The 13,933-nt window shown below is 35.7% G+C and overlaps 1 protein-coding gene across 1 annotated transcript in view; it reads left to right on the forward strand.

Moving 5' to 3' along the window:
* DOCK2 (dedicator of cytokinesis 2) overlaps positions 1 to 13,933 on the forward strand; it is a 322,065-nt gene that overhangs the window by 253,251 nt on the left and 54,881 nt on the right. The window contains exons 30-33 of the mRNA XM_081319663.1: positions 718 to 796; positions 5,983 to 6,083; positions 6,179 to 6,237; positions 11,714 to 11,862. Coding sequence (XP_081175789.1) covers positions 718 to 796; positions 5,983 to 6,083; positions 6,179 to 6,237; positions 11,714 to 11,862 — 388 coding nt within the window. The remainder of the gene's footprint in view (positions 1 to 717; positions 797 to 5,982; positions 6,084 to 6,178; positions 6,238 to 11,713; positions 11,863 to 13,933) is intronic.

Genomic DNA, 13,933 nt, shown 5'->3' on the forward strand with positions numbered 1-13,933 from the left:
CTCTTATAATGCCTTGAAAACTTGGCTACTTCCTGGCCGTTGGTTTCAGTAGTGAAATATGTTGCTTGGCCTTGACCTCACACACATAGTATTGTGTGTTTTTGTCTGCTTTGTTTTCATTATTTTGCTTTTTTATCTTTTTAATATAATATAAGCCTCCCAAAGGGATGCGGTGGCTCAGTGGGTTAGGACGCTGAGCTTGTCGATCAGATGGTCGGCAGTTTGGTGGGTCGAATCCCGAGTGCCGCGTAACAGAGTGAGCGCCTGTTACTCGTCCCAGCTTCTGCCAGCCTAGCAGTTCGAAAGCATGTAAAAATGCAAGTAGAAAAATAGGGACCACTACGGTGGGAAGGTAACAGCGTTCCGTGCGCCTCTGGCATCTAGTCATGCTGGCCACATGACCACAGAGACATCCTTGGACAAGCGCTGGCTCTTCGGCTTTCAAACGGAGATGAGCCCCGGCCCCTAGAGTCAGAAACAACTAGCACGCATGTGCGGCGGAACCTTTACATTTACCTTTAAGTCTCCCAAAGGCCGTATTTCTAAGTTGGGTGGCCCTCCATATAATTTATATAAATAAATAAATAAATAAATAAATGAATAAATAAATAAATAAATAAATAAATAACTTAACAGTGTTTAGTTTTACTTTGATGCCAGCTAATGGGATAAAATTCAAAAAATAATGGCTTGATTTTTCATCTTGTTTTTCTTTAGAGTATTTCTGAGAGCCATCAACAAATTTTCTGAGACTATGAACCACAAGTTTCTGGAAAACATGAATTTTGAAGAGCAAGTAAGTGGTTTATTTATTATTTACTTTTTTAAAAATCAGAATTTACTTGTTTTGTATCTACTTTTTAAAATATTTTCCCAAACTTATTGGAATTTGACTAATAGGGGATGAAAGACATCCAAAGGCCATTTAATTTGGGAGAATTACTTTTTCTCCAGATTTGATTTTTTGCTTATTATAAGGTTCTCAGTCTGATGCTTTTACCACTTTGGTTGATTTGGACAAAACTATAGAATAAATAACATGTAATACTGGAGCATCATATCTATATGGAATTTAATTAAAATATCAGAACATTTTTGTTTGGCACAGATATATTTATTATCAGGAACACATTTTGCTTTTTCTATAGCGGGTCTATACTTGGAACAAGTTCAAACTAAGGTTGAAATGTGTCCCTTGCCTTATTTCAGTTTATGGAGTGAGTTAAAACTTATTTTTTACCCAAGCTTGTTTATGCTGGTATTTCTTAAAAGTTTTAATTGTTACCCCAAAAGTCAAAATAAATTCTCAATGTTTCTAAGCTGCTTGGAGCCATAAATGAGAATAGATAACAGATATATTTTAATTAATTATTTGAAGTAATCAAACAGTTATTGAGGAAATTACTTAGCATGTAGAAATAAATGTTATTTATAGCAAGACCTCAAGAAGATAAAGACTTAGCATACCTATCCTTTTGTTCAGATTGAATTCACATATATTTAAATATTTTAATATAGTATCAGAGCAGCAACAAAGTGCCAAAAATGTGAATTATCAGGCAGAATTTGTTCCTGTCAAGTAATGTGAGGCCATATTGTGAAATCAAAATTATATTTCAAAAGAGGCCCCAGAAAGGAACTTAAGCTTCCTTTTTGTCCTACTTGTCCCAGAAAGTGACAAGTAAAAATATGGTTTATAAAATTCATATAGTAAATGTGAATAATATTAATGTAAATGAGAGTATAATGAATAATAGCTGTTTTCAAGCCAGAGAATGAATGATAAAGCATAACTTTCTTTACTCTCTGAGATTTAACAGACTGCATACCACTGGCATGCCAAATTTCCTTTTTCTTCCCACTGTTTTTACTATTTCAATTTCGAGGCTGCCTGATTCTATAGCGAGTCTGTTTGCCTACTTACAGATAAAAGTTAATTTAAAACAAAATATAACAAGAAAAAAAAGAAGACAGCTGATGAAAGCAACTCCCACCCACCCACCCCAGTCTGTCCAATAGGTGTATAAGACAAAAAATAGAAATGATGTCAAAGAAACAGTGGTGGATATTGTTTATTGCATTGAGTTACCCTACAGTATGTGAAATTTTCCATAGCGAGTTGTCGCACGTCAAATCAACAGCAGCAAGATAGCCATGGCAAGTTGCCCATGACAAATTGTCCCCATTCCATTGTCTGTTAGGGGCAGCCCATGAAATTATCTTTATTGCAAACCTACATCAGAAATTAATAATGCTGTCATAACAATTAAACATTTAACACTTTCCTTTGGTTCGGAACTTGCTATATGCTGATGTTAGAAAGTCAGAGAATTGGTTGGCATAAATGTTCTGCCGATCTTAAAAGAAATGCTTGTTTGGGGACTTTTGATTCCCTTGAAACTTGCAATGCAGCAGTCAATGCATATTTATTGACTTTTTAATACTTTTTTTTAATTCATTTTTTCCATACATACAATAGCAATTTTTCAACCAACGTGCTGTCTGAGTTTACATGCTAATACATATTTAATTCCTAATCCTTATTGACTTTTATTATCATTGACTTATTTATGATCTACCAGTTGGGATGTTTTAAAAATTATGAAATGTTATTCAAAGCACTTTATTTATTTTATATTTTTTTTGCCCAAATTGACACACTGAAAATGCAAACATCCACTGCACCATATTCACTGTGTACCTATGGATGGATATCATACATTCCAAGGCACAGTTCTACTTTTTCCCTCACAAAATAACAGGACATGGCTTTCTATGGGTTTCTATATGTGTGTGTTTGAATTGTGAGGGAATTCAGTAGTGTGGGCAGAATAGGGAAATTTATGACTTTGCTCTGGCCCTGAATTTAGATTGATCCTTTCTCTTTAAGAATTGCACAGAAAATGGGATTCTTTCAAGTGAGATTTATTCTCCTCATGTGGCGATAGAAAACTTCACACATCAGTTTGCAGGATGGGCCATCTCTCTCCCCCCTCCCCCTTGTCTTTCCTTCCTCTGTCCCTTCCCCTCCTCCTTGTGTGTTTGTTTCTCCCTTTTTCCAGATGAAGGCTTGAACATCTCTGTATAGGAAAGAAATAACTCAAAAGTTCCACTTTATTGAATAGAGTAGAAAAAAACACGAACCTTGAGATTTTTCCCATTCCTTCTCTAAACATCCTGTACTGACAATGTTTTAGAAGACAAATGCGTTGTTTTTTTTACATGATAGAATATATGCTATGATAGATGGTTTGGACAGTTTGTTGTTGTTTTTCTAATAGTGCTATTAGATACGCATACTGCATTGAGTTAAAAGAAATCAAAATACTGTTCATTCAGTAATGACCAGCAAAATTTGTTAAATATATAACACAAAGGTACAATCAAATATATGACATAATACTAACATAGCAAAGATAAAATAGCAATGTAAAATACACCAGTATAATGGTGTTCATTACCTGTGGAAGAGTTAAAAATATTACAACCTAGGAAGTAAAATAAATATCACTTAAAAGAAGATAGCTAAAGCATATTAAATCTAAAGTGATGAATAAAAGAGGAGGAATAATTTCTGTGACCACAGTTATACATTGTTTTCATTGCAACACTGAATTTGGCTACTGCACAACTAATAAAGGGCTTCGACTCTTTTAGAAGATGGTCCACAGAGAAATTGGCTGGCCTTCCTGGAAATTTAGATATTAGAGGTTGTAAGACCATTTGACCCCAAATCTGTTAGCCTTTTAGAAAACCATGAAGATCTGATTTTCCTTTGGATATTGGGTTAGATTGCTAGTTGGATCCAACACATATGGGATTTTGACTGCCTTATTTTGATAATAAATCTTTTCAATGTGCTATATTTACATTTTTACTATGAACCGCATAGAGTCACTAGGTGAGATAGTGGCTATGTAAGAATTGCAAATTATTAAGCATGCCTTTAATCTCATATTTGTATATGCTTACCTTGCACTGCTTGTATATGTTTCACTTTTTGAAAACTCACTGGAGTTAGTTGTTCCAGAAGTTTCAGGAGAAAACACAAAAGAAAATCCTGATCCTGACTGGAGTGTTTTTGTTTGTTTTCTTGTAAGTTTTATGAAGTCTAGAAACAGAAAGACAACATTGAAGAAAACAAACTTCACTTGTTTTTCAGCTCCACAAGAGTGCAAGATTCTATTTTCTTATCTCTTTTCACTTGATGAACACTTCCCTCCATTTACCCAAACAAAACTTTATTTTAGATCAGGAGAATGCAGTGCTTATAGAAACATAATGCTGACAGATGGGGATCTGGGAGGAAGAGCTTTTCAAAAAGGATATTGTGCTGTATGCCACTACGATTGTGCTGTATGCCATTTGAACATGCTCTGCTGCCTCAGAGGTTAATCCACAAGGTTCTGTTGTTGTTAAGGAGATGTGGGGACAGAAGGCAGCACACAGCCTCTAAAGTTTTTCCTCTTCTGATCCAAAGGACTCCATGTCACTGTCAGACTTAGTTCATTCAGACAATATGTCTTTAGTATGATATATAAGGCAAAATACCATTATTCCAACAAAATTATTCCATTTTGTTTATTTCCCACTTTTATTATTTAGATAAATAATTCAAGGCCACCTAATACTCCTTCCTCCTCCTACTTTCGCACAACTCCATGAGGTGCGTTGGGCTGAGAGAGATCATCTAGTCCAAAGCCATTGAGTTTGGCTTTGTGCCAAAGGCAGGTATACAACTGAGTCACCTGGTTTATAACCTGCTGCCTTAACTGCTACACAAAATTGGCTAGATTAATTATCCTAATGCTAGAACTGGGCCACACCTTCCTCATTCATAATAGCTGTAGGCGTCTTAAAGTTCCTCAGCCACAGGATCCATACCTCAAGATGTCTTTCATAGTAGCAATGGTTAGAAAGATTTGGGTTTTGGTGCAGACTCTAATGCCATCTCACATCGTCATACTACTACTACAACTACTACTACTACTACTACTACTGCTACTACTACTACTACTACTACTACTACTACTACTAATAATAATAATAATAATAATAATAATAATAATAATAATATATGGCTGTGTTTCTTGCAGTATTCCTCTCTGAAGCTTACTAAAAGGCAGTTAATATGAATATCAGCTCTTTAAACTGATGTGGGTGCAATATATAGAAATAAATATCACTCATAATTTATAGTTTGCTGAAATATATAAACTATAAAAATATTATGTATGAGAAAAATCTCCCTTGTGTGGAAAAAGGAGGAACTATTTTGATCAAGGTGTTGCAGCTTTTTCTAGTTAAATGTTGCTATAGGTAATTTTTGCTATTAAAATATTGTTATACTGATATTTGAAAACTAGGATCAAAATATATTCCAGGATCATGGAATTAGGTATTTCTGTTTTTCATCATTGAGAAATGTGGTCAAAATTTTACCTATTAGTACAATGAAAATAAAACTGATGAAAATCCAGAACTCTTCATAGCCTCATAGTGTAATTCTTGAGGTTAAAAATAACAGGTTATTTTTGGTTTTATTTCATATGCATCTTTTAGAATTTAATTTTGCTAAAATCAAGGAGCTTTTTTTCCCCATGAAGCAGTTATGAAGAATTTATGATATTATAATTTTACCTCTAAATCTGCATTCCTTGGTTGGAGATGGAAAATTATTCTGAATCTGGTATATGCAAAAGTTCTCAGGGTGCACGGTAATGTTATTGTTTATAAGCTAATGAACCCTATGTGAATATCCAGATGCTACTCAGGGAATGCAGGCTGGTGGGTATAAAAAACACACTCTTGCCTTTTTATTCTAATTGCAATATAATAATAGCCCAAAACTTTGCATCATATTAAATCCTTTCTGCTGGCTGCTTTCATAAATTATTTAGGTTTTACACAGCTTAATACAACCTTCCATTTCAGGAAAAATGCAATAACAATTTGGTGTTCTGTCTTCTGCTCAATTTACAGCTCTGGAACAACTATTTTCATCTTGCAGTGGCTTTTATCACCCAAGACACCTTGCAGCTAGAGCAATTCTCCCATGGTAAATGCATTAAGATCCTGAACAAGTAGGTCTTGTTTTTAATCATTGAAAAGTGATTTTTGCTTCTCATTTAGACAAGAAAGCTGGGATGAAGATAATGACTTCTGCTTTCCCTTTCAGATATGAAGACATGAGACGTTTAATTGGTTTTGCTATCCGTGACATGTGGTACAAACTTGGTAAGTTAGAGTACGTGAAAGCAGGGATGGTCCTCCTCTGGTTCTGATGGACACCTTTTCTAATGGGATGTTCCATTTTATTAAAACTGTTTTTATTACATTTATCTTGTGTTATGAAGTACCTGGCACCTTATTTACAAAATATGTGCCTGAATGTCTGGCAGATAACAACACAGAAATTTCTACACATGGAACATTGTTCAATACTATTAAGAACTAGAACAAGGAGACAAACTGAAAATAGTAGAAAGAGGACTAAGCAAAGATCTTTCATTGATAGCAAAAGGCATTATGATCACCTTATCGACTACTAACTTTGACAGTTATAGACACTGACCTTAACATGGATCTTTCTGGGTGAAAGGAATAACATTCCTGGATATCAGTTTTAGAGAAGGTCATTTTTTTTGAGTGTTGGTTTAGCAAATGAACTCCTGTTCAGAGATAAGAATATGTGTCTTAGTTTTGGTTATAGAAATGTAGAGCTGCTTCTTGAATTAGCTGAGCTTGGACTTGATTAATTTTACTGCCAAGTTAGCAGGGATTGAACTGGAGCTGGTCCATTACAACTCCCTATAATAATGTAGCTGATCTATAATTATAATTCAAGGCAATTTTGCAGCTTGAAGGGAAGCTTCTATGCAAGAAAATGGAATGGCCAGCCACCAAGGTTTATCTCAGTAGCAAGTGTGTCTGTTTGCTTTCATGCGAAGGAAGAATCTGTTTATTTAAGTTTCAATCTATCAGCATGATTTTTTTTATTTTTTACTGCTATCTACGGCTGTTGTTTCAGAATAGTCATAGCTGGCGCTGTTTTGGTGTTGTATCCAACAATACAATGTCATTTTTCTTGAAATTAGAAAAGCCAGCAAAATGATGAAAGCAGCTGCTTAATATCAGATTGATACAGAATAAAGATGGAACTTTGGTTACAGCCACTTGAAAAAATCCCTTTGATTATAACAGAATACCATGTTTAATTATATGTTATACAGGTTTTCTCCAGGGGAAAAAAGTATTTTTCTTCCGCTATTCGTATATAAACCTATCAAACAATTATGAATCATCAGTGACTTAAAATTCTCAAAAACTGGAGGTTTATAGAAATTATTTTTTTTTCTTAAATTAAAAAGGTGAGAATCCAGCACGTATTAAAAAGCTCATTAGAACAAGAGATTAAAGGATTTGTAACAACTAGATGCAACATTTTGATGGATTAAATTGTGTGCAACAGTAAGAATTTTAGTGGAAGAAAAATATTAAATTTACAGGGTATATCACATTTAGAGAAAATTGATTAGTTTTACCAATGTTATATTACTCCAGTATTGATTTCTAAAACTGATAATTCATTTTCTAAAAACTGATGGAAATGTAATAATTGTAACACGTAGTTCAATCAGCTTATATCATATATTTCCTGGCAATGTTGTAAAGTTCAATAATTTTGAAAAATCATTTATAATGGAATAAGACAAATTCTAAAAGTATTTATTTATTCAGCAAGCACACTTATATAACCACACATCTCACCAAAAGTATGTAGTGTATAACAATTGACAAATGTTAGTACAATACACAGTTGAATACAATGATAGTTATAGCCAAATAACCTTTGCATTTCTATGCTAAAATAAAAACATAGTCTCATCCAGCTATTACTTTTCTAAAATAAGTTGACTTTCCAACCTGCCATCTTTCTATTAATTTATATTAATATGACTAAACATATTTCAACAAAGTGCCCTAACTTTAACATGGTCAGCATTACAAGGATACTGTACATTGGAGAAGTTATAACCTCATGCTTGAAAGATAAATCTAATACAACATTTTATTTATTGTGTAAATTTGGGGGGACTGTAATTCTGCACATGAGCTTGTACCACATCTAAAATTTCTCTTATCATCACATTTTAACCTGAAAGCATTGTATCATTTGTTAAATAAGATAGATTTAGATGCTATGAAATGGTATGCCTTTCTTTCTTATTTCTTTCAGGCTAGATAATTATAGTTGTTAATTTGTCTGGGCTCATACCTCAAGGATAAATTCCTTATTTAGTGGATTGTAATTTTTCATGTTTGTGCTGATTACTGTTATTGATACTTGCATACTAATTTGATTTTAAGAATGAGCTGTAGTTTTAAAATGATATAAGATAATTTAATTGTGTAAAACTAGAATAACATTATACTAGTGTAGAAAAACAGCACCCCTCCTAGAGAAAGAAATATTTTGGGGGATCTTTAAAAAGCAAAATATATCTCCCCAAAGGAATAACAGAAAATCTTAGGCAGAACCCCCCTCCCCAAGTTACTCTGCCCCAAGCAAAGGCCAGGTTTATAGAAATGCAGATTTGATCATCCTTTCAGAAAGACTGGAGCCAGGAAGCTTATAGCTGATGGGATTAGAAAAACAAAGATCCCTAGAACCAACAACACCTCACCCAAACTATCCAACACGGACATAGCCATGAGCCACAGCCCCAGAGAAGCAGGACATGACCTTTAGGACATAATAGGATTAACCCACCACCATTAGAATACCAGAAGAGCACACTGAACCTCAGGTTAAAGTTCATGCCACAGGAACAGGAAGAATGCCAAACACCCAAGAAGGTATAAAAACCCACACTCCCAGCTCCATGTGGTCAGCCACTCAAGAAACATGCTGCTATCACAGGTTTTTGGCAACTCAATAAACAAGAACCTTCTTTCCTAAAGCAGTCTCTATTTTGTTCCTGGCTTGGACTGGATCCTGATGAAGATTTTTCTTTCAACATTAGAAAATTTTACTCACTTTTTTAAAAGATTTGTGATGTTGGTAAATCAGGAAGGCAGGCAGGAAGGAAGGCAGGCAGGCAGGCAGGAAGATTTTGAAGCTTCCATCAATTTTCTTGATGTTGCATAGCATAAAGGTAAAGGTAAAGGTTCCCCCGCACATGCGTGCTAGTCGTTTCCGACTCTAGGGGCCGGTGCTCATCTCCGTTTCAAAGCCGAAGAGCCAGCGCTTGTCCGAGGACGTCTCCGTGGTCATGTGGCCGGCATGACTAGACGCCAAATAAATAAAGATTTTTGAAAGATTAGGAGCTAGGTGGCATCTAAGTTGTCTCTTCATCTATTGTTCTGCAACTGGAAATATACAGCTACCCAAGTTTTAGTTATGTGGGAGAGTTTAAAATGAAATTGAGCAAGTACCCTTTCCACTTACTCAGAAGTGAATGTCTCTAGATGATGCCTGTCAAACTGTCAAATTAGACTCTGCAAAGAATGTCCAGAGTTCATTACTGTGCAATTTGTTGTTTATTGGACCAGATGTCCATAATGTTATACAGATAATCAAACCTATACCTGCTGCTGGTTTTTCATCTCTGCTCTGAAACATTAGGCATGATGAAATACTGCAAGAGGGAGAACCATAAAGGTGATCAACCAATACTTTGAACCTTATTGTATTTTACTTTGTTTTATACACAGAGAGAGAGAGAGACAGACAGAGAGAGAGAGAGAGAGAGAGAGAGAGAGAGAGAGAGAGAGAGAGAGAGAGAGAGAGAGAGAGAGAGAGAGAGAGAGAGAGAGAGAGAGAGAGATTGGAATTGGTGAAGAGGAGGAGAAAGAAAGAGGGAAAAAGGGAAATAGAGAGAGATTTTGGAATTGGTGAAGAGGAAGAGAAAAGAGTGAGAGAGAGGGAGAGGGAGGGGGTATGGAGGAATATTTCATGACTAAAAATATTTCAAGTCTTGGCTTTTTTTGTTAGAGGTGACATTTACAAGCTTCTTTCTTCTTTTTTCATCATCTGTCATAATTGCAAATGCTTCCTAAGGCAGACTCCAGTGGCGCTCTATTTCATGTGGCTTTAAGTCATTGTGCAGCCAATCTATAATAGAGTTACCAGGACATCATTTCTATTCTGAGCTTTCTAATGGTTGGCATTATTCGTCCAGGAATCAAAGTAGATGTGTGTTTTTTTCCAACTGTGATAGAGACAAAAAACATATCAGAGACTACTGTAATGTTTTTCTCTGATAAATTGGTTTTGATGGGAAGAGATGAGGAAATAGAATTATTTTCTCTTCCAAGAACATTCATTGATTAAATGTTGGTAATAGTAACCATTAAAAGAAGTCTGTGTACACAGCCAACTCATGTGGGTTATCTGATATGCAATATGCATTGCCTGTAATAGTAAACAGGCATATTATATTACAGTCTTGAACTGTGAGTAGACCATAACAATAGTGGAAGCTTAAGGTCTTATAATGCAATACTGTCATAGAAAGGACATTAGACTTACAAACCATATAGCTTTTTTCCCTAACTTAGCACCCTCCAGATATCTTGGGAATGCAGCTATTCGGAAAAAAAATCATATTGAAGTACCAAATTATGAAAGACTGATTATCTATCTATCTATCTATCTATCTATCTATCTATCTATCTATCTATCTATCTATCTATCTATCTATCTGTCTGTCTACCTGCCTACCTGTCTACCTATCTATCAATCATCCTATCTCAGATATTTTAAATTATTTCATATACAATTCAGCCCTTTGCTCATGTTGATGTGGGATAGTAGCTTACAGGTGAATAACTAAGAAGAAATCATTCTGGTTGTAATTTATTCATCTAACCATAATAGAATAACTAAGTAAAGCAGACTATGCAAAAGAGACAATCAAACAGACAAAAATGGAACAAAAAGACCCCAGCATTTCTCCACCAGCAGTCAGCACCCAGATCAGCATTAACTCCAAGGTTAACATCAGACCAACCATCAAGTAATCAATAACCCAATCAAGAAACTGCCAAAGGAGCCAACAGTAAACAGCCCAACCAAAGAATCTCTAAGACTACGCTCACCAGGGTGAGCCACCAGAATATAAATGGACAGCAAACCACACTCCTTACTAGCACTGATGATGTTGCCTAGTTTGGGTAATGAAACATATGCAAGAAAACAAGCAAGCTCAGAGAGCAGCAAGGACCCTTCAAGTAAAGCAGAAGTTAGACAATCAAATTGAGGACCCAGATTGTTGGGGGCAATAAGCTGACTTTGTAATAATGCCGCTTGGGGGGGGAAAGCCCTAATAAGCAGGCATATACATAGAATGAAGGCTATTGATGATAACTTTATTGTCACTTTGAATGTACACCAATCGGCATACATCAAAATGAAATTTCGTTGCATACAGCTCTCAAAGGGTCACCACCTCCGATATATACTTCTTGTTCATGGCCGCTCAAATTTCACATTGTCCATTTTAGTCTCTAGGGAGTGAACAATGGCACACAGGACAGATGGAAATGGGGCTCCATGTGGATTAGCCCTCAAATTCGCTTGTATTCTGACAACCTAAAATCTAAAAGAAAGTTAAAATAAACCATTGAAATAGAAATGTTATAATGGTATTGAAAGGATGGTGCACCACTGGTTGTTATTATTAACATTCTCTTCTGTACATTGTTCCAGGACAGAATAAGATCCGCTTTATTCCAGGAATGGTTGGACCTATCTTAGAAATGACCCTGATCCCTGAAGCTGAACTGCGGAAAGCCACCATCCCAATATTCTTTGACATGATGTTATGTGAATATAAACATACTGGTGAATTCAAAAAGGTATTATCAGTTTTGTGTATCATTTGGTAATGTCACTGCTGTTAATCTTAAATATCAGATGAATGCATACATTTTATTGTGTGATTCTTCACTAGTTCTATCTAAAATTAAGGGAAGAAGATCTGCAGTTCTGTGGGAAATTAGAATTTGAGGACCCAGAGACTTAAAATCAGAAATAATTCATTTAAAAATTAAATGTATCTCAAGCTTTCCAAATCAGTTGATTATGTCTTGTAAATGTCATTACAAAAATCACATGGTATTAAATCACAGTCATTAAGCAAATCACATACAAGCTAGTAGCTGAACTGTTGTACTAGTAGGTAAGCACACTACTTTTGGTTTGAATCCAGAACTGAAGATCCTCTTCTTTTTCAGTTTGTTCTCCTCTTGACTTCATAACCCTCTATTTTCTGCTTTTAATTACTGCTTCTTATTCTTGGCTTATAATATTTTAGGAATCTTTGCAAGGAAACAGGACTAAAACAATGAAATATGCACCCTAGGATAGTGTGTAATTCAACAAATCTTAAAAACTCAAAGGTAGTTTGGTTCGGCATGATTTCTTCTTTGATCTTTCCTTGATTGGAGCATTGTTTCTTCCTTGGTTGTTTATCTGGTGCCATTTCCTGCTTATCAAGGTATTGGCTGAGAAGAATGATGTACCCCGAGTTGTTTGTTTTCTTTCTTGTCTTTTGGTTATAACTTTAAATATGTAGATGGAGTTTATCTGTCTGACTGGCTTGATTTGTCTACTCCCAGGCTTCCAGGAATTCCCTAGCATTTTTAGATTTGGCCTGATTTAAAATGTTATGTTTCTCAAACCATGTATTGCAATATTAAGGGTTTTTTTGTGTGTGTTTTTTGTCATGACTTCCAATTACCAATCAATATTTGTGGATGTATACTTCTATCTGCTGTCCTACACAGAGACTGTTATAGTCCTTATTTTATAAGTTGTAGATGAATACTGGTTTTTTTTCCTCCTTTGGTAATTGGGTCTTTGGGTTTGCTTTAGATGTTTTTGGATGGATTTCCTTGGGTTGTAGCAATAGACCAATATGAGATGCTTGAATCAACTACCAGATGGAAGTGCAATTGCTGAACCTTCGTACTCAACATGTGGCCTTTATTAAATCTATATCTAGATGGAGAAAAATATGAGTGAATAGGAGAAAGGCATATAAAGCAGAACTGATGCTAAATATTCAAAGGATGCAGGCTCACTGTGAACTTTGCTTCTCATGTTCCACCCAAAACAACAGGGGTGCTCTTGAAAAATGTCCTAGTGAAGTTATCCTTAAGGTGGAATATTATACTGAAGGCAGGACCAATATCTATTTGAGAAGACAAATACTAAGCTGTTGGATGATGTTGCAAAAGAGAAATGTGTCTTCCCTTTTTGACAGTGTGTTTCTCACTGTCATTTGATAAATAGTTTTGGCCCAAGGGAAAAAGATATTCGTATCTCTCCCATCACACTTTAGCTTTCATCTCTTGACTCCCCTCATTTGTCAGTCTGCAGGCAGGACAAGTACAGGGAACCGCTCTGTTTTATGGCAACCTCTGGCAAGGCAGTAGTACATTGCTTCGATGCCAGGCAATGAAGTGACAGCAGCATTGGCCCATTAGATAGAGAAGACATTCCTTCTGCTCATCTTACTGTGGATAGAATGGATTCTGTACTGAGCTGTCATTGTGCTCAAGGGCAAAATTATGTTGCACTGCATATGTTGTGACTTTTTCTTCATCTATTACACAGCCCGAGGGAAGGCACTACTAATGGAAGCTGTCAACACTGCAACGATCCTGGCTGAAGCCATTTTTGCTTCATTTTCGGTTGCCACAGTACTGGGAGAGGGGATGAGTGGTTTTAAGGTTAGACTAAACAATAAATTGTCCCATGGGAACCAAGGTCATTGCTGCCTGACTTTTGGCAGGCTAAGCCTTCCGTTAGAAAGTCCGGCAAAGTATTTTATTGAGGAACATGGATAATGACATAGTGCTGGGGTGGGAAGTTCAACTTTGTAACATTGTAATGCTTGAGAGGGAATTCCAGACTTGGTTTCAC

The sequence above is a fragment of the Vipera berus genome (genome assembly GCF_964194415.1).
Source record: "Vipera berus genome assembly, chromosome: 2".
NCBI classification, from domain to species: domain Eukaryota; kingdom Metazoa; phylum Chordata; class Lepidosauria; order Squamata; family Viperidae; genus Vipera; species Vipera berus.